Source organism: Ananas comosus, linkage group 1 (genome assembly GCF_001540865.1).
Source record: "Ananas comosus cultivar F153 linkage group 1, ASM154086v1, whole genome shotgun sequence".
Lineage (NCBI taxonomy): Eukaryota > Viridiplantae > Streptophyta > Magnoliopsida > Poales > Bromeliaceae > Ananas > Ananas comosus.
This window is the reverse complement of record NC_033621.1, coordinates 3,049,222-3,070,913: the sequence shown is the minus strand read 5'-3', so window position 1 is coordinate 3,070,913 and position 21,692 is coordinate 3,049,222. Positions and strand designations below refer to the sequence as shown.

The window sequence follows — 21,692 nt, the reverse complement described above, 5'->3', positions numbered from 1 at the left end:
GAGACTTTGTGGGCGCTGTGCCTGAACACTTTAAATGAACCCGTTGTATCTTTTTAATAGTTCGAATTTTTGGGATTAATGGTGGGTGCCAATGATCAGGCATCTTTGTGGGGAGACCACTCTGAAAATTAAAGCTCATAAATTTTTAAAAAAATCCTACATATTATACTCTGGCTAGGATTCTTATTTCTAATAAATGTACTTACCCTTAATAGCAGCATATCACACAAATTATTTATATATAAGTAGTATTTCACACTAGTACAAACAAATCAACAAATCAACTGCGATCCTCTCATTATACATAATGCATGCATACATCTGTTCTTTCTCTTGTTTCCTTCTCTAAACAATCTTAAAAAGTGTATAAAATCTACTATCGCTCTAAATGGCTTATGCACAAGTTGGAGATCCTGGATTAACCCCCAACTCATACACAAAAAGAATTGCTTCCCCAAAAATCACTCCTAATTAATCTCTTCTAATTATTGTTCTGATTATTATTGTGCTTATTATTATTGTTATAATTATAAGCACTTTTCCACGTCCCTCCATTTGAGATAAACTAATCCTCCGAGATAGTGTGTGTACGCCCCTGCAATTACCAGCAAGTGAAACAATTGGTGGCTGTGCCCGACCAGGTCGAACCCTCCGGGGAGCCACCGCTCCGGCACGCGCGCCGCGTACACGACCACGCCCGCCGCGTAAAACGCCCCCATGAGAACTTCATATCTGTTGAATATAAATATTAAAATATTTTTTGTCAGTCGCTCGAGCTTCTCGAGAAATGAATTGTGTCACCCCGGTACGGGGAATGTGAACAAAAAAAACAAGGTGAAATGTGTGGATACTGTGTTGACTTAAAAAATGTTTGGCACTAAAGTTTTTATTCCATAAAAAATTATGATTTTACTAAAGTTGACTTAAAATATTACATATAGTGGTTTAAGCTTTTAGAGGAATCGGTTGTTGCTGTACTATATAGTACCCGGTAGAGACGACCGCTTCGGGCCGGTCGTGGAACACGATGAGCTTGTGCACGATGGGAACGATGCCGGAGACGCCCATGGCGGCGAAGAGTGCGGCTCGGATTGGCCGAAACTGGGGAGTCTGGAAAACGGGGATGAGGGAGGCCACGAAAGCGGCGGTGCCGAAGGCGGTGATGAAGCCCGTGTAGAGAGCGCAGTAGAAGGGGTCGCAGAGGAAGGAGTAGAAGACTAAAGGATAGAAAGACGTGACGATGAGGACGGTGATGCCTGCGTAGTCGAGGCGGAGCATGAAGCAGGCCATCTGCTCGGAGTGGCAAAGGATCAGATGGCAGATGCTGCTGGTGAGGAGGCAGAACATGGCGCCGCAGAGGAATGCAAGAATCGGCCACCGCGTGATCGGCGCCGTCGTGGCGGTGGCGGAGGTGGTCACAGAAAGTGAGAGCGTATCGGCGACTTCGACTTCAGGTGCAGACTGTTTAAAAAGAATGAATAGATGAGCGAGTGGATAAATTTTGATTTGATAAAAAATGGCCAAAGTAGTAAAAATTGACATCTTCTTAGGAACTTTTAGTTAAACAAATAATCGAATGACAATGGTTTAATATGTAGCTTCCGATTTAGTTGTGAGGTTAATGTGAATTGTTAGTTAGTTTTTGTCCTTTACTTGTCCTGTTAAAGGAATTAATATGCGATAAAAAGTTAAAAAGTACTTTTTGGGTAAAGTTGTACGATCAAAGGAATGGGTCAATTTTCATACCCATCCTATCAAGAAAAATAGATCTTATGATGTTTCTTATTTGAATGTTGATTTCTTAATTGCTTTGGGATTTTTCCTTCTCTTCTAATCCGATGATGAGTTTATTGCCCTTTGTGCTTTGTGGTTAGGTCATCTGATTGTGGTTATGTTATAAGATCATCTTGTTGTGATTAATATGAAACAGGTAGGAATTTTGGTGGTTTNGATAATAAAAAAATAAAAATAAAACCACAGGCCACCAAATTGATACATTTTAAACCATATGGTACTAAAGTGAGAAAGTGTGAAACTACAAGAGTGATATTTGAAGTTTTCCTTTTTTTTTTTCTTTTCGGTTCACCATCTCACTATGTTGATTTTGTTTAAGAAATAATTAGTAAACTATTTATTTTATTTTTTTTATTTTTAAAAATAAATTTATTAGAAATTTGAGATAATTAACTAGATTTCGAATTTAGAACCTCGAATATCAACTGTCAAAATTTTATCCAAATACGCTAGATAAGATATGTTAGATTGAAAATTTTCATTCTTATTCCACTCTATTTACAAAGACTCCACTCTTTATCTATTCTGTCAACTTGCTCAAAAGCTCACCATACTTTAACCATAACAAATTTATCTATATCTAATTACTAAAAGTATTTTTGGATAGTAAACTTGATGCCAAATGATTTGTTTCCATCTTAAAATCATGCTTTAAACCAAAAAAAAAAATAGTGACAATTTAGCGTTTAAGCGGCTCATAGACGAATGTACAAGAAGGTTATGCAACAAATTTCCTACTAAGACTGATATTCCCTAATATAGCTGGCAAAAGGACTTGATACTTGAGACCCGAGGTTCTAAGTTCAAAGCTTAATTACTTTATTTTTTCAATTAAGTTCATTTATAAAGAAAATGAATGAAAAGAGTAGCATTCTATCTCTCTTTGATATACTTTGGTAATTTTTCGGTGCAACTGAATAAATTATATCATATCTGAATCATTAGGATCTACACCATATGATATGTTTTTTTTTTTTTTTTTTTTTTGTTGAGGAAAATGTGATATGTTTATTACGGAAAAACATATAAACTATTTTGTTATCCTTTTTTTTTTTTGGCCATAAGTAAAAAAAAAAGTTTGTACCATGAGTTGGTTGTGCACTAATAGGAGAATAATGGTTAAAGTAAAAGTTCTTCTAAATTCCGGAGACAATCCGTGCAATTTACCATTTCGATTCAATAGGACAGTAATATACCCAACAATTAGTGGTCCACATCCATCCAAACATTAATTTTTTTTTTAAAAAAAAAAACTCTTTTTCACCTTTCTCAATTACCATCCTACTCTGTTAGTGTTTTTTATCAAATTAGATCCCATTTGTGTTCTTGAATCACATTTAGCTTTTCTATTATCTCTCCCACCAATCCTTAAACTTTTATTAGGTTGGTTGATCAATCCCTTTCCATGCATGTAGGATTTCCTAGATTTGACTAATTGTAAGTTGTAATCAAATACTTTAATTAACAAGTTATTGTATTTCATTATTTAACAATATTTTTCTCTTTATCTGGGCATAAGAGCTTACCGTTGATAATATATTTTATGAATTACATGGTAGCGGAATACAAATCATGCGCTTTAATTGGTTTGTAAGATAAACCACTTTGTTATACTACTTGAAAATACGTTCTTTCTTTCGGTAAAAGAAAAATAAAACTATTAAAATAAATGATAGTGAACAAAAATTAAAGTGTACTTTTAGAATTTAAAAAAAAGGAAGGATATATAGCACAGAGATATATATATATATATATATATGTTTTAAGAAAGATACCGGAAAATAAGGGTTGTTGCTGAGGTTGGCATGGGAGAATCTGCTGGGGAGGTAGCTGGTGAGAATGTCAGGGAGATGCAAGCTGTGCAGAGGTGACAGAGAGGCCTCAATTTCATTAGCTGGAATATTTGGAGATACCAGGCAGGCAATGATGCATGCCTCCCCCTCTGCTGTCATGTTGGTCTCCACCAAACCCATGCACTGCCTCATTGAAGGGATATTCCTCTCTTCTTTGGGTGTCACCATTGTGGTGAATATGGTTAGGATCATAAAGATGAGAAACCCAATTAGATGCCTATAAACACCCAAAAAGAAAGAGAAAGTGTTAATTAGATTTGATAGAACTTAGTCTAAGGACGTGTTAATATGATCGTACGCTTCTGCTTTTGTTTTCAACATGAGCAGAGTGTTTGGCTGATAGAAAAGTTCAAAATTAGTAAATATGAGATTGTGAGCCTCGCTAGCGAAACTTGCGATATGACATTTCTGATTCTGCCGCGGAAAGAAGCTAGTGAGGATTTTACTTGTATGATTTTTTTCTTTTTTCTTTCTAATAGTGTTGTATAGACATTATTTTATTAAATAATACTATACCTTACAGTACAGCCACATAATTATCATGATAACAAGAATAGTTATAACACGTAAAAGTTAACTTTACTGGTAATAAATACTTTGCGCATAATTTAGACCGAACAGACCGTAAGCGTAAGCGGAGAATACGAAAGAAGAAATGTTAGTGATTGAATTAAGAGGAGAGGAAATTGCGTTACGTACGACCAAACATTGAGGGTCTCATTGTGGATGGAGAAGATGCTGAGGATGGTCTCCTTGAGAGGCCACTCGCATCTGTAGTGCCCTACAATGAACTCATTGTCCTTCAAATAATCCGGCAACGCGTCGAACTCGACCAGCTCCCACTTCCTCTTCTTGCCTCCCCGCTTCCTCAAGCCGAACTCGCTGCTTCCCGCCGCGGTCGACGAGTCCTCGGAGCCCATCCTCCTCTCTGCAGCAGCAGCAGCAGCAGCAAAAACAAGATCACACTTGAGTTCATTTCAAACACAAACACAAAACCTTCAATTTCCTTTTGAGATGAGCATAACTTGTGACATACCCAAGATGTTGAGAGAGAGAGAGAGAGAGAGAGAGAGAGAGAGAGAGAGAGGGGAGAGGAGGAGAAAAGCTAAGTTGGTTTCTTTTCTTTCTCTCTCTCTTATTGTGTGTATCATGAAATGCTAGGATTTGATTGGTGGTGTAATTTAGTTTGAGTGATGGGAAAGGAGAGAAAGAGGGAGGGGGAAAGGGAAATGGTGGAATATGTGGGATTATATTCCCTTTTGATCCCTTGTGAGCGCAAATGTAGGTGGGGAGATTCCCCAACACAAGAGTTGTCTGAGTAGTTATAGGTTGCTGTGTGATTGGTGGCTTGCCTGTTTCAGATCTGTAATAAATGAATAAATAAGAAAGCAAAAACTTGTCAACTAATCCCTGCAGAATGCTAGAAGGAATGAATTCTGATGATTTCTGTCACACTCTGAACTTTTAATTTTACCAACTAGATTTTCTAAATTTCATCAAATGGCGGCGCCAATGAATACCTTGCATATATATGATCACAAATAATCCCTACTTTTCGTTTCGCGGACAAAATTTAAGCATCAGAAAAAATTTGTCAACTATATAATCCCTACAAATTGCTAGAAGGAATGAATTTAAGTGATTTCTGTCACACTCTGAACTTTTAATTTTGCCAACTAGATTTTCTAAATTTTATCAAACAGCGGCGCCAATGAATACCTTGCATATGATCACAAATAATCCTACTTTTCTTTTCGGAGACAAAATTTAAGCATCAGAAAAAATTTGTGAGCTAATCAAAGCAAAATGCTAGAAGGAATGAATTCAGGTGATTTCTATCACACTCAAAACTTTTAATTTTGCCAACTAGATTTTCTAAATTTCATCAAATGGCGGCGCCAATGAATACCTTGTATATGATCACAAATAATCCTAATTTTCTTTTCGCAGACAAAATTTAAGCATCAAAAAAAAAATTGTCAACTATATAATCCCTGCAAAATGCTAGAAGGAATGAATTCAAGTGATTTCTGTCACACTCTAAACTTTTAATTTTGCCAACTAGATTTTCTAAATTTCATCAAATGGCGGCGCCAATTAATGATACCTTGCATATATGATCACAAATAATTTTACTTTTCTTTTTGCGCACAAAATTTAAGCATCAGAAAAAATTTGTCAGCTAATCATTGCAAAATGCTAGAAGGAATGAAGTTAGGTGATTTCTATCACACACTCTGAACTTTTAATTTTGCTAACTGGATTTTCTAAATTTAATCAAATGGCGGCACCAATAAAATACCTTGCATATGATCATGACAAATAATCCTACTTTTCTTTTCACGGATAAAATTTAAGCATCAGAAAAAATTTGTGAACTAATCACTACAAAATGCTAGAAGGAATGAATTCAGGTGATTTCTGTCACACTCTGGACTTTTAATTTTGCCAACTAAATTTTCTAAATTTTATCAAACAGCGGCGCCAATGAATACCTTGCATATGATCACAAATAATCCTACTTTTCTTTTCGGGGACAAAATTTAAGCATCAGAAAGAATTTGTGAACTAATCACTGCAAAATGCTAGAAGGAATGAATTCAGGTGATTTCTATCACACTCAAAACTTTTAATTTTGCCAACCAGATTTTCTAAATTTCATCAAATGGCGGCGCCAATGAATACCTTGCATATGATCACAAATAATCCTACTTTTCTTTTTGCGGATAAAATTTAAGCATCATAATTATACTATTGATAGAAGAGGAATAATGATTGCTATCAATGTTTTATCATTTGGATGCTTTTAAGGTTTACTATTTGGTGATAGTACTATTATGAATCCAAGAATTTTAAAAGTTGATAGTAAATATTATTCATCTACTATCAATAGTATTTTAGTTAGGCTTTAAGAATTGAATAATATGCTAAGAATTGAATAATATGCAAAATGTATATTTGATTTTTATTATCTTTTTTTCAAGCGTTTGAAAAGATAAGATAGATTTTACTATATTTTGAAACTTCGCAAGATCATATGTAAGCTATAGTACTGTTTAATAAAGTCTAAAGGATTTAATTGCAAAATTAAAAGTTTAGGAGATTATTTGCTAGAGCTCACATGTTTAGCCGGTGTTTAAGTTGTACATTCTTATACTAAATTATAGATTGTTTCCTCAGAAATGTTAATTTGATAATTAATCGTCACGGATAATCAAAAATTGTAATTTATCACCATTTATTAGTCGACCATTTAAATTTGGATTTTTAGTAATTAAAAATTAATTACTGTTTTACCTTTAAATGAGGATCTTTTTAAACACTCTTAGTCATTTTTTGTAATTTCTAATTTTTCTATTCCATCTCTTATGTTATTCTACATAAAATATAAATCTTAAATTAGTTTAAAAAAATGTCCTTTTTGGTCATTATAATGGTCCTAATACTGAAAAATCAACGGTCAACAGACCACAAAATAGTGGTCAAATTTGGATGGCAAAAATACAATCAATTCCCAAACTTTGCATTCATCAGTTAATCTTAATAACTTATATAATTTTTATGAATAGGATTCAAAATACTTGTAAATTTTATTGTAACAAAAAGTTATTAAGAAAATTGTATAAAAAAATATACACTGAGAGTTTCCTAAAAAAATCACAAAAATAAATATAGTCGATCTCTCTCTATCTCTTCTGAGAGAGAGTAATTTGGAGATGTACAACAAAATATATGAAACCGACCATTTCAGTGCAAATCCGAGGCCCCAAGTTTAAAATCTAATTGCTTTACATTTTCAGCCAAATTTATTTATAATAAAACTAAATGAAGCAAGTGGCATGTTATCTTATTCTTTTTTTTAAAAAAAGTAAACATGATATGTGACAAGCTCAAAAGAAAACATGTATATATATTAAAATTTTATCAAATTAAATTAATGAGAGATTTATCAAAATGAGTTATTAATGAGAGAATTAAAAAAAAAAAAAAACATGGCAACTAAATGTGACTAGATATGAGAGGTTCTTCATTTCTTGTGGGATTAAATAATGTGGTTGGACACGTGCATCACAATTCACAAGCTATTTATGTTGAGAACGATTTCTTATAATAGGGTTCAAAGAAAAACACGGAAAAGTCAAAGGAAAATATGTTGAATTAAGTAATCGAATCTATAGTATTAAGAAATTAATAAAACCTTTTTGAGATTGAAGAATTTTAGGGCATGTTTTTCACTTGTTCTCTTTTACTTTCGATTCAATTTGGATGTAACAGAACCATCATGTTATGTCACCTTAATTAATTTTATTTTGAGTATTCAATTATTAAATTAAGTTTTTAGAACAATTAGTTGTTTTAATTACAGGATCATAATTTTTTTTTTCTGTTTTATAATAATTCTCTTTGGTAATTAATATGATCAATTTTGTGAATATTTGCAATAAAAAGAATCATAAAATTAACTTGGTAAATTTTTTTTAAAAAAAATAATCAAAGCAACTACAAGCAAACTATCTTATCTTGGTTTTTTGCAGTTGTGATATTATTGAATATAAAATATTGAAATTTTTGTTCCTTTACATGAACAACCATTTGTCACTAAAATTTAAGTGAACAATATTTTTAATATTTATATTCAACAAATTATTTTATAATATAAGTCTGTTTGATATTGAGTTTTATCTTAGCTAATAGGCAAAACGGAATTGGGACAAAAATATATAAGAATATGTTTCTCCATAAAATATATTTTGTAGATATTTGATGCGTTGCAATATGCAGAATATAATATTACGTATAAAATAAATAGAGTATTTTTTCACCATACTTTTTTTTATTGCCCGTAATACAATTAATTATTCTTCCTACAATCCTAAATGAAGCTTAAGAATAAAAATAGAAAAAAAAAATAGTGGTGCCACTAAATGCTTTGAGTGTAGACCCAAAATCAAATGTTGTTCTCATAAAAAATAAAATAAAAAACAGAAAAAAGCAAGAGGTAAAAAAAAAAAATTCAAATGCTGTCATTTTTCATTCTTTAGCACGAAAACGTTGTGCTGTTATTTAAGATATTAAAATTGAACAAGTCAAGGTTTCATAAATTGGAATTTAGGGAGATAGGTTTCGTGCAAATAATTTATAACATCTATTTGGCTGTATGTTTGTTTCTGTTTTTAGGTTTAGTCATTAATAATTAAGTATCTAATAATAAATAAAAGTGTTTAAAATTTTACACGCCATGGTGAGACGCAGAAGTTTTGTATAGGATTTGTCTGAGTTACTACTGATCCCAATAGTTATTATTTATTTGACAGGAGTCAAATTCAATTTTTTAATACAATATTATTACATAGCACGAGAAGCACCAACCTTCTACAAGTTTGGAATTATTGGCGCGTTACCAAAAACAAAAAAAATAGAACAAAATTACAATTTTTTTTTAAGGCAAAAAGGTATGATCTTATCTGTTTTATTGAGTTTTTCTTTTGAGAGATAGAAAGATTCTATATTATCTACTTCATTTAAAAAAAATAAAATATGAGACCAAAAAACATGATTTTTTTTTTTTTTTAAGAGACAGAAAGGTGACAAACTATGTTACCTTCTTGATTGAGTTTTATTTTTTCTTTGGGGGAAACAGGGAAACAGAAAGATTACTTACATCTTTCTTTTTTATAAAAAAAAAGGAATAATTACTTATATACTCCTCATATGTTTGAAATTATCCGATTTATTCCTATTTTTTTTTTCCTTTCTAAAATATTTTTCATATGTTCTACCGTTATTGTAAAATACCCCGCAGTTATCTCCTGTTAAGTTAACTTGGGTTAAACGTAAAGATGTCCGTGGACCGGGTCGGGTCTGGATAATTAATATACTGTACCCATATCCTAAAAAGAAATGGTTACAAAAAAATATATATACCCTACCCATTTAACTTCGGGTCAGGTCCGGATCTGGGTACTAAAGTTACTAATATACTCATCGGGTCTATTTGAGCGGGTCTGGGTAGTGACTTTCCGTAACCCGTTCAAGACCAGATATGGATCGGGTCTAGATCGGGTACGGATATCCGTATAAATATATTTTTTTTATAAACTTTATTAAATAGTCAATAGGCAAACTATAAACCCCACCATAAAAAAACTCGCATTCTAATAAGTTGTACCGTCCAATAAAATTCATTCAAAAGAAATATTATCGCTGATGATAATGATGACACTGATGATGATGATGACAATGAAATATTGTTGGCGGAAATGAAATGAAAAAAAAGGAGTAGAAAACAAAGAGTAAAAAAATTAGAAAAAAGTAATGAGTAAAAGAGACGGCTAGGGTTTCATTAGGATGAAAATACGTAGTGACTCATCATCTATAAGTCATATTAAAATTAATCTTCAACTTCAAAAGTTTTTTTTTTTTATTTACTATCGGATATTTCATCGGGTCCGGGTCCGGATCCGGATTTGAAAACTATTCCGGACCCTACTCATTTAAAAGTTAGGTTCGGGTCAGGTCCAAATCGGGTATGGGTATAAAATATCCGGACCCATACCCGAAACTTTAATGGGTAATTTTTTTTATCCGTATACTATTCATTTTTTATCGGGTCCGGTTTGGGTCCGGGTAGGGTCCGGGTCGGGTATGGGATATCGGATATTTTGGACACCTTTAGTTAAACGTGAGTTAAATATCTACCACAGTTAAAAAATATTAAAATGCCGATTTTGCCCTTAACTGCAGGTCAAATAAGAAATGTTGGTGACGGTAGACGGGTATATTGAAAAAGACCAAAAATCAAAATACTTTTTGTGCCCCTGATTTTAAGGGCAAATAAGAAAATCAGTGATGGTGGAAGGGTATATTTGAAAAGGTCAAATAGTAATTTTACAGAGATAACAAAGTTCATTAACAGATTTTAACTCTAGGGATATATTAGAAATATGTTGGAACGTAGAAAAAGTATTTTCAATATTAGTATTCTAAGAGGGGTAAATCGAAAAATCGAAAACTTTCAGAGGTATATAAACAATTGTCCCTAAAAAAAAAAATGTGAGATTAGAAAACATGAGTTTTTTTTTGAAAATACAGAAAGGTACTCCATTATTTGGTAATGTGAGCTTTTTTAAAAAATATTAAGTAATTAAATTTTGAACTTACGATTACTAGTGTCCTTTATCACCTACGTCATAGACGGTTGACGACTCCATAGAGAATTTAGGTTGCCGTTATATATTGTTATATGTGTATTAATTGTGAAGCAAACTTGTGAATCTCACATGTGTGGGCCCCACGTTTGTGATGGTGGACACTTAACTGGTCCAACGATAATCAAGACTTTGGCACCGCATTAATTAAAAGTAAGATGATGATTAAGAAAAAAATAATCTCTGTTTTTTTTTTTGAATAATCATTTTATTCTTTTCGAAAATGCCTAATTTATTTTAGTTTAGTTTAAATAAAATTTAATAAGAGACCAACTTATAGTAAAGTCCATATATACTTAAAATGGAAAATTTGACCAAATATCTTGCTGAGAAACTGTAATTTTACCAATATTATTTTTAAAGTTCAAAATATTATCAATGCCTTTGTAAATATAAAAAATATTATCGAATACTTCTACTAACAAAAAACCGTCCAAATTTAATGGATTAGTTTTAAAATTTAATTTGTACCCCCGGTAATAAGCTAAAAACGTAGTAAAATTAGTAAACTTAGTATCAAGAAATTTTTCTAAATAAAAAAATAATAAAATAAAAGTCATAGATCACATACTTAATAAGAAATTGTTTTTTTTTAAAAAAATATCATACTATAAAGTATAAAACTAAATACTATATTCTAAATAAAAAAATATGTATAAATATATTGTCCCATATAAGTAATAGACGAGGGTAGAATCATCATTTTACTAACTTAACTAATATTTAACTCACTTTTAACTCGGACAAGCTTATTAATTGTTTACTAATAGAAGTTGATAATAGATGTGTGAAGGATTTAACTGATATTTTAGACTTTAAAAGTGCATACGAGTAAACTTTTAAATTTTAGTGGAGTATGTTTGAAATCGCCCCTAATATTTGAAAATTAAATAGTACAATTAAAAAGTAGAGAAACCAAGTTACAATGTCGGGATAGAACAGGGACTATTCATACATTTTTTTTTTTTTACACATTAATTGATAGGGGGAAGCGCCAACTCTCAACTAAAACTGTGGCATCAATCTTTTTCTAATTTCATTTGTTAGTAATGGCCATAAAGCTGGTGGTTCGAGGCTCCTCTTTCACCTTTCGGTGTTTATTTGATTTTGGCATCGGTGGGTCAGAGAGACAGGGACGAAGTCAAAAATTAAAGTTGGGAAAGGGGAAGCCAAAATTTTAGGTTTGATATAAAAAAAAAATTCGGCATCGAATAATAAGAAAAAGAGTTTGTCATGTTTACTAGCCATCTATTGCTAGCACAGCAGTTATAATTGTTGGAGAAAATCCAAAATTTTATTTATTTAATTTTTTTTATTAACTTTTAATTATCAATTAGCGAAACGACCGCATCAACTACGGCCGCTCCGCGCGAGGGGGGGATCGTGCGCAGATCCGTTCCACTAATTAAGACCTTAATTAGTGCGTTGGAACGTTGTGGGCTCTAACGTTCCATACTTTAACCCTTTATATTTTATTACCTCGTCCATAGTATTGGACAGGACATATATATATATATACATATGAGGTGAACACTTTGGAAACATAGATAACAGTGAGAAGGAATACTATTTGAGAATCATTTGTTATTTTCTTTCATTTTATTATTTTTCACCGAGTGTTGAAAGAGTCTCCGTCAACCTCTTCCGCGATCGTGCTCGTAGGAGAAGGAGTTCCGGTCGCACCTTGGGGCGGTGTTTCCGGTTAATCCCACACGAAGGACGGGAATACGCCTTAGGGCAGTGCTTCGCACGCTTCCGGATCAAATTAATTTGGCATTCTACTTCCACAATTTATTTTTTTAGAATTTAGCGATTACTGGTAAGTTAATGTTATTAATTTTATCACTAAATTAGTTAGATTTTGTCACAATCGGATTATTCGTTGCGGGTTTTCCTCAACAATAATGTATTTAAAAAAAAGCAAGACTATAAAAGCTGAAAGAAAAGGACTATTGAGACACATGTTTTATTAAAATAAATTAAAACTAAAATTTGTAATATTTTAATTTTTATTATAAAGGACCAATATGTAATTTTTAAAAGTTAGGAGAGCCATAAGCCACTGAGACTGCGAGCCTTACGATGGCTCCGCCCCTGGTTAGAGAGTGTTCGGTTGCACATAACTCGCGGATGGAACTCATCAGAAAATTGGACAGCGGAGCATTCCATTGATGCTCGCGGATTCGACAAAACCATTTTCCTATTGTATGGAGCGTGAGAGGGAGTGCGGAGTTCCTGTCCAGTGCCCGTTTTCAACTTCGGGGCGTTTGGATTGACAAATCTATAGATCCAACGTAAGTCAAATGCAATGGTATTTGAGTTTTCCTAAAGTGTGATTATTTTTTTGTTGTTTGTTTTAACGTAACTTGTACAGTTTGAAAGTTAAATTCAACTAATTCTGTTTGTTTTGATGCAACTTGGTATTGGTAAAATTAGTTTTTTAAGTTCTGTTGTTTGTTTTGATATAAGTAAGTGAATCCCGTTATCTCCTAAATATAGTGGTAAATTTACTGTTATAAACTTTAACCTTTATATAATTACATTTTTTATAATTTTAATTTATTATAAATAAGGTAATTCTAATCCATTATAAAGGAAATAAAGTTTAAGTTTCACTATTTAATAAATTTTTTAGAGGAGGTTGAGTGTGGCGGAAGTCGAGTTCGGCAGAGAAAGTCGAAAGTAGATAAAGTGGAGGTCTAACATAACTTAAGTTACATTATATTTTTGACTTACACCAAAACAAACGGACCTTCATGTTTGGCGGGGGCAAAGTTGAGTTCATGGGACCCACAATGAAATAGCTGATTATTTCAAAAGCATGAGCCGATTACTCGAAGTAGTTAGATGGACAAGTTGATGCATGAGAATCTTACTCGATGCCTCTTTTTTATTTACTTTAAGAATAATACAGTATTTGGTCGATGAAGAGCCTGCGAGATAACTTGTGTAGCATCTAAGTCTTTTTCTTTAGAATAAAAATTTTACTTTATAGATATAAAATACATTATTTTGTAAGATCACAATTGTGATGAACNAAAATTAATTTAAGTTGGGATTAGCATTTTTTAAAATCTAATTGCATATAGTTTGCTTGCAATTTTTATTTGTCTTCTACTGTTACTAAAAAAAAAATTGTCTACAACAGAAAATTTAAGGTTTTAGTTTTGCTACAGTAAAACTATTTCGTTAAAGTTAAAAAAAAAATTGTTACAGTATTTTTTTTAGCTCTCTTGTATACGGAGGTTTTAATTTGCTACTATAAAATCTTTGGTAATTAAAAAAAAAAGGTTTGCTACAGTAAATTTATTTAAAGTGTGCGGTTCTTTTCAAAAGTTTAATTTTAATTTATACTGTTTTTCGGGAAAAAAAAAACATATATATTTTACTGTTTTGGTTTTGCTACTGTAAAATTTTGTTTGGAAAAAAAAAATAGAAAGAAAAAATTGCTACAATATTTTTGAAAAACTATTTCAATTGGGATTTGAACCCACGATTGGCCTAAATGGCATCTTCAAACACTACTCCCTCTAACCAGCACTACCACTTTTACTTTCTATTCTTTTATTATTGCAGTAGTTTCTTAACTCTATTTGCTGTATAAATATTATCTCATTGCATATATTATCTGTTTAAAATTAGTTAATTGAAATCAATTATTTAAATTGTTTGGGCCATCTGTTTGCTGCTGAACGAACTTTCATAAGAGATTAAATTTAAACACTTAAACCCTAAAATATTCTGGTTGACTAGGGTAGAAACCTTAACAATATGTTTATTTTTCTAAAAAGGGTTTTTGAACCTTTTTTGCAGTTTATTTTTATCATCCTTGATTTCTTTATTCCCTCAACTAGATTGTTTAGAATGGCTTTCGATGACACTTCTAGCCTTAAACCAAAAAAATTTAAAAGGGTAGAATTTTTGAGGTGGCAAGAACAGTTAGAGGCTTGGCTTACCACCTTAGGCCTCATAACTGCAATTGGAAAAACACCTCCTTATCCTACTTCTAAAAATTCTTCTGATCCACCTATTGAAACTCCTCCATCTGATTCTACAACCACCTCAGTTACAGAACTTAAAACTGACAAATCTCCCGAGGAAATTGAATTTCACTGTAGGTTTAGAATACTTAACTGCCTATCTGACGAACTTTATGAAACTTATAGGAAATATCAAACTGCCAAAGATTTATAGCTTGCCTTAGAAGATGCCTACATTAGAGATAATGAAGGTGTCGCCAGATTTACCATTACCGATTTTAACAATTTTAGAATGGTAGACAACATTCCTATAAACGATCAAATTCACCAATTTCAGAATTTTGTCCAAGAGATTCATAGGAATGGATCAACCCTAGATGAAACCTATCAGGCAACCTGTTTATTGGATAAATTACCCCCTTTCTGGACCAAATTTGCCTAAGATCTTAGACGAACCCAGGAAACTCTTAAACTTAGATCGGTAATCCAAGCCATTAGAATAGAAGACCAATACCGACTTAGAGAGATTAAACCGTCCAACAACCGATCAAACATAAACCTGACCGAGATTCCGAACCAGAGCCATGAGCCTAAACCCAAAGGTAAAAATTTTAAACCTAAGGGTAAAGGCTTTAAAGGTAGGAACCCTAATCGAAATCGGAACTATACCCAGAAACCCAATACCAACCAACCTAGTGGGAATAAGAAGAATGATGGTTTCTGTTATGTATGTGGCCGTGACAACCATTTTGCCTCAAAATGTTTTTATCGGAAGAAAAAGAAGGTTGTCTACAAGAAGGGCCAAGACAATCAGAACAACTATCCTAAACCTCAGGTCAACATGATTAAGGGTGAACCTTCCAACTCCACTTTTAGGTCAGTCTCTTTTGTACCTAGTGTTAACCTTACCTATTATGATTTAGATTGGTGATTAGATTCTGGAACCAATGTCCATGTTTGCACTAATAGATCCCTATTTTCCTCTTATCAGGACACAAGTGGAGGATGTGTGACTGTTGGAGATGGAAAAGCTGTCAATGTGTTGGGGATCGGAACAGTCAAGCTGAAGTTAACTTCAGGAAAGACGTTAATCCTTCACAATGTGCAGCATTCCCCTGAAATCCGACGGAACCTGATTAGTGGATCTTTATTAGTGCAATTAGGATATAAGATTGTATTAGAATCCNTTATTTAGAAATAAACTTAGCTGAAAATGTGAATCAACTAGAATTCGAACTTGGGTCTCGAGTACCAACCACCAAGTCTTTTGCCACTTGCTCTAGGGACAGTCAGTCTCAGTTGTCAGGAACTTGAAATGGCTAAAAGCATACCAGTAAATTGCAACTGCATAAGAAAATATCTACAAAACATGGTAAGTTATTAGGACACAGGGTAAGGCCCAAGGACGATACATGGCCCTGGCAAAATCGGTGGCCTGGATTGGACTCGATGAGCCCGATAGGGTTGGAAATTATTCGACTAGACGAAAATTTCGATATGCAAGCACAAAAAACGGGCTGATTGGGCTTCGTCCCGACAGAACCCTAGTTTTAGTCTTCGATCTTTTCTATGTCAATTTTTTAAAGTTTATAACTATACTAGGCAGACCAACAGCCCTTGGCGCAAGTAATAAAGGATTTGCTGGTTAATATCTGTTGGTCCGACCCATTTGCATCCTCGCATCATCTTCATTGTTTGGTTGATCAGATCGTGACATTGCGAGGAAGAGAGACGAAGTCACCACCTCTGACTATACATGAGTCCGAAACGTCTCAACACGTCTGGTATGTATCACAGCCGTGATGCAATCCCATTTGATCAAAAATCTGGCTCCCGCTTACTTCGAAACAATCGCGCCCTAAGTTTCATTCTTTACAATGCCCATTTTAGTGCATGTTGAGCTGAATCGACGGCCTTTTGTGGGCCAATTGGCTTTAATATTTGGGCTAAATATTTGGGCCTAGCGTTCGAGTTCACAATCTTAGAACTGCTCATGCCTGTGTAGTAGTGAAAATTAGATATCATGTGTTGAGAAGCTATATTCCTTTTTCCAGTTTTTCTATTTATAGCTAAAACTTTTAGTTTTTCTTTCCCTTCAAAATACTTAATAAGGTAACAAAAATTTCAACACAAGTAAAAAAAAAAAAAAAAGAAAAAGAAAAAGAAGAAGACGAATGAATGTGATTTGAACAACATTATGTTAGAAACTCCACACTATTTAGCATTTTAAAAAACTCTTCCTTGCATAGAAAGAAAGAGAATACAATTTGAAAAGAGATAACTACAATAAGAGATTACGAAATTTTGCTAAGATTTTCGTGGTCTGGGAGTCGGATTGGAGGGAATATAAATATCTCGAGTGAGATGAATGAAATGACCATTTTTCAAATATTTTTAAAAATCCAATTCGATCGTTTTAGTTTTCGGTTGCTTTAGTTAGTAAGTAGTTCAAGAATTTTTAGCAATAGCTATTATTTCTTCACTAGAGCCTTTCAATGTTTAGTCGAAATCTCAAATATTCGGTGCACTCTAATTCGAGCGAAAAAGGTGACTATTTTTAGCAGTTCTAAGTTCGGTCCAAACCAAGCTGCTGAACGTAGTATTCGTTAGAAGCTCAAGTCCCGGCGAAAAATCCAAACCGAATTATTTGTGGCTCCCTAGCAATTATTGTAATTCTTTTCATTTCAGCAATAAAGAGTTTTAGTGTGCACATTAAGCATGCACACGGAGCACATTGAGTGCATATTATTGCTCATCTATGACGAAATGCATCTCAAATGTCTTTTAGTATAACTTACACAATGGTGTATAGATATCTTCAAACTTTATTTTCTGTGAAAAACACCAAATTAACTCTGATACTACCATTACCAAATATAAATAAAAAAATTCTGTTGTCCAATGACTTAAAAGATCACCTAATTCTCCCAACAACCAATCTTCCAATCCATAAAAAACACTAACCCACATTTTGGACACAAGTAGATGAGTTGTGCCTTCCATAATAACCAATCCACCTTTACTTTTCCATTAATTGGTTATTACATTCTCATGGTTGCTGCAACTTACATCAACTACCTCTTCTAAGATTCCTGTTGAAGCTTTTTCAAAAGCTCTCTTCTACTCTCACCTAACTTTATCCTATCCAAAGCTTTTCCCTTTTCTCTCTCTCTCTCTCTCTCTCCCTCTCTACTTAGTAATTACTAGTAAGTAGGCAATAGACTCATATTTTGCACTAAGTTGTCATATTAATTGAACCTGGATCTATTAAAAATTATAGGTTGATACCAAACATCCCTAGCGCAAGTGGCAAAAGATTTGATGGTTAATATTCGAGATCCTAAGTTTGAAACTTAATTGCTTCACATTTTCAGCTAAGTTTATTTTCAAAAAAAAAAAAAGAAGCAAAACGAAGCAAATAGTATGCTACGTTTCTCTCTCAAAAAAAAAAAAGATTGATTATGTATTCATTTATGTGGAAATAAGTAAATTTACTTGGATCCTATTTTAGAATAAATTATCCAATAATAACCTGTGACTCATGAGAGGTGGAAAGCGTGGATTTGACTTTTAGTTAGTCCACTATTAATTGAGGTTGTAACTTTGTTTTGCGACCCGTGTTAAATATTGAAAAAGATTAATGGTTATGTGGTATTACTTTTGGAATCACTTTTATGCTCTTATAAACTAGATATATTACTGATAAAATAAGCCTAAATTGCACTTTTGGTACTCAGACTGATGTGTGACACTTTTGGTTTTTAAACTTTAATTTATTATACTTTCTTGCTCGAACTTTTTAAATTTCTATAAACAAGTCCTATAGTCTAATTTAGTTGGTTAAACAGTGATGAATCGTTAATGTGGAACTGGGGCAATCGATAAAGTTACAATTACTAAAATGCCACATCACTGCTGTATTGGCAAAATATTAGTATCAAATCAACTAAATTGGAGTAACAATTAAGAAAGTGAGAGTTAGAGATTATGATAAATTAAAATTTAATGGCTATAGGAGCAATACTACCTATACACCCTACTTATAACATGTAAATTTTATACCCTAGGCAACTTGTGACCCTTGTCAATACAATTGTCTAATTAAATTTTTTTTAAAAAAAACTAAGACTCTAAAAAGGTTTATCAACTCTTAAATCAAGAGTGCAAAATGTACATTTTCTATAAGAAAAAAGTCTTCTGTGTAGCAGTCATACCACATAAAAAATGTGCAGCTAATCAATGTCTCTATTTGAGAGAAAAGTACAATAAAAATAATTTTTTATAAATTATGATGGGATGGGTAAATCATAGAGATCAATTGTGATTGATTGGGCCATGCCACATAGCATATGTGACCAAAACATTTTAAAAAATTTTCTTCTATAAAGGGTGCATATACAGCATTTTCCTTGCTGTGAAGTGGGGATAATTAATTTGATTCTCCTTCACTATCAAAGTAAATGCCCTTAATTAATAGATATACAAGTACTATACCACAATTTTTATTCTCCAACAGTGATATCAGAAGATCTAGACAGGTCAAGTACTGCTCAAACAGCTCAGCAGGACTATCCCTGATGTGGGCATTACTTTCTCAACTTCTACCAGGAAAATAGATATTTGCTAACTTGGATTTAAATTATTCTTTATTTCTCATGAATTGTTCTTAACTGGTTTCTTTTTTCTCAACCTACTACAATCTCAATAAGAAAATTATATTGAAGTTTGTTAACATTAGCTTAAAATGTGCAATTAATTTAATCAACGGTGTGGAGATTGTTCGATAGCCAACATCCCTACACGAGAGTCGAGTTTGGGTCAGATTTAGATTGCACTAAAAAACTACTCCATAAAGGCTTCATTGTAACTGTGTTAAATATAAAAATGTTTAAACACCGTTCTCTAATAACTTAAGTTTTTAGAGTACAACGGTTGTTTCACATGGTATCAGAGCAGGAGATCCTGAGTTCGAGTCACGCCAAACTCCTAGCATATTAATTTTCTTCCATTTAATTCAAGCCCACGTCATGGGCCGATTAAAAAAAGTTTCGAGTCCAGACGTGAGGGAGAGTGTTAAATATAAAAATGTTTAAACATCGTTCTCTAATAGGTTAAACTTTTAGAGTACAATGGTTGTTTCACAAACTGTACATCTCACGTTATCATTCTGTTATCGCTTTAGTAATTATACTAAATTCACGATCCAGTTAGTCAGATATTTTCTTTTAAGTGAAATGTACGGTTAAAATAAAGCTTCACTAAATAGTTTGTTAGTGCTTGTGATCAATCAGAACTCTCTAAGATCTTTCTAACGAGGAGTGGAGCACAATACCTTCCCAAGCCCTGTCCCATGCCTTACCAGCGGAGTTCTAGTGATTTTGTTGACACTAAAATTTGGAATGAAAATAACCCCAACTTATTATGGATGCGATAGGAAATTTACAAGATGAAAATTATGTTATGTCCATTACAGATTACTATTTTTTTTTTTTCAATTTTTCTGTTTTTCTGGTCATTCAATTACAACATATAGTCAGACACAATGGACCCACCTATGCAAAGATTCATGTTGCATGCACACTCTTAGTAGGAGTAGATGAGATCGAGCAAAATCTGAATGATGGAAACTACACTACTAAAAGACTAATGCAGATCACCAGATACTGGACTCCATATTGCATTGGAAAGCCCCAGTCACTTTAGTTACCATGCATTTTATTTACTGTGGCATTATTATTATTATTATTATTTGAGATATAGGTAGCACGCTACCTGCTTCGTTTATTTCATTTAGAAATAAACTTAGCTAGAAATATAAATCAACTAGGATTCGAACTTGGGTCTCGGGTACCAACCACCAAGCCCTTTGCCACTTGCTCTAAAGACGGTTGGTTTACTGTGGCATTATTCGTACGGGAAATGGTGGGTTGTAGCTCCATGAATATATAATGAGAGATGATCTATTTGTCCCTGTACCTGTATGAACAATTAAGCATTTAAGTATCTACGTAATTTTCTAGCATATCTATGTGGATTTATACATTCAAACATACAAGATTTTGTACTTCTAGTCTAGAAGAAAAAAGCTAAGATGTTAGCCTTGATGTATTGATAATTTCTACAATCCTTCTCGTACATTTGTGTAATGAGCTATTAAAAAAAAACTTTATATTATGTATGCTAATACATCTCAATACCTTATTAAGCAGATCCTTGTGAAAATACGTTGAACTATGGAGGGAGGCAATATCTTGGGTATACATTGAAAACTTGATTATAAGGATCGTAATTTGAGACGTCTATATCAGAAATTAATGTATGAATCAATCCATATTGAATAATCACTAAGATAGCAAAAAAATTATATAAATTTACCATACAGATTTTTAAAATGAGTTTTCTATCAGATTTTGACAAACGCTCTATAATTTTTAATAAAAATTATATTTTTAAATTAAAATTAATTATGTAAAAATTATTTTTAAAATATCTAGGCCAAAGGGTGAGAGAAGGAACTTCCTAACCAATTGGTGCTGAAGTTGGTGTATGATCACGACATTCCGAGAAAAGAAAGAGTCGCACGTGCGAGGGTCAAGACTCGACCATTTGACCTAATCATGTCAAGAATTATTGGCTGGACCTGATCCACCATCTTTGCTAAGAACTACAGCTTATAATTTTTAGGGAAAACTTCAAAAAACCCTCTATGTGGTTTCGCACTTTTTCATTTTAATACCCTGTGATTTAAAGTGTATCAAGTTAGTACCCTGCGGTTTCACACTTTCTCACTTTAGTACTCTGTGGTTTAAAGTGTATCAAGTTAGTACTCTGTGATTTTATTTTTATATCAAATTAGT

General features: G+C 32.8%; 1 protein-coding gene and 1 long non-coding RNA gene across 3 annotated transcripts; one reads left to right on the top strand and one right to left on the bottom strand.

Annotated features, from left to right (window-relative positions):
* LOC109708485 (heptahelical transmembrane protein 4-like) lies at window positions 223-4,946 on the bottom strand. 2 transcript variants are annotated; one of them, XM_020230254.1, is made up of 5 exons: window positions 4,684-4,946; window positions 4,347-4,575; window positions 3,570-3,864; window positions 989-1,461; window positions 223-732 (listed from the first exon to the last, which is right to left on the bottom strand). In XM_020230254.1, the coding sequence occupies exons 1-5, from the start codon at window positions 4,796-4,798 to the stop codon at window positions 528-530; spliced, it is 1,317 nt and encodes a 438-aa protein (XP_020085843.1). In that variant the 5' UTR covers window positions 4,799-4,946; the 3' UTR covers window positions 223-527. The 2 variants fall into 2 exon arrangements, with proteins under 2 accessions (XP_020085843.1, XP_020085851.1); XM_020230262.1 differs by lacking the exon at window positions 4,684-4,946 and having other exon boundaries at window positions 4,347-4,664.
* LOC109718982 lies at window positions 14,827-16,021 on the top strand. The gene is made up of 2 exons (XR_002218580.1): window positions 14,827-15,711; window positions 15,827-16,021. It is a non-coding gene; the product is annotated as an uncharacterized LOC109718982 (long non-coding RNA).

Excerpts from the sequence above, each read along its gene's own strand:
- LOC109708485 (XM_020230254.1), bottom strand. The coding sequence starts at position 4,798 with ATGATACACACAATAAGAGAGAGAGAAAGAAAAGAAACCAACTTAGCT. Across the intron at positions 4,576-4,683 it reads TCTCTCTCTCAACATCTTGG|AGAGGAGGATGGGCTCCGAG; the intron begins GTATGTCACAAG and ends CTGCTGCTGCAG. Across the intron at positions 733-988 it reads GAAGCGGTCGTCTCTACCGG|ATATGAAGTTCTCATGGGGG; the intron begins GTACTATATAGT and ends TATATTCAACAG.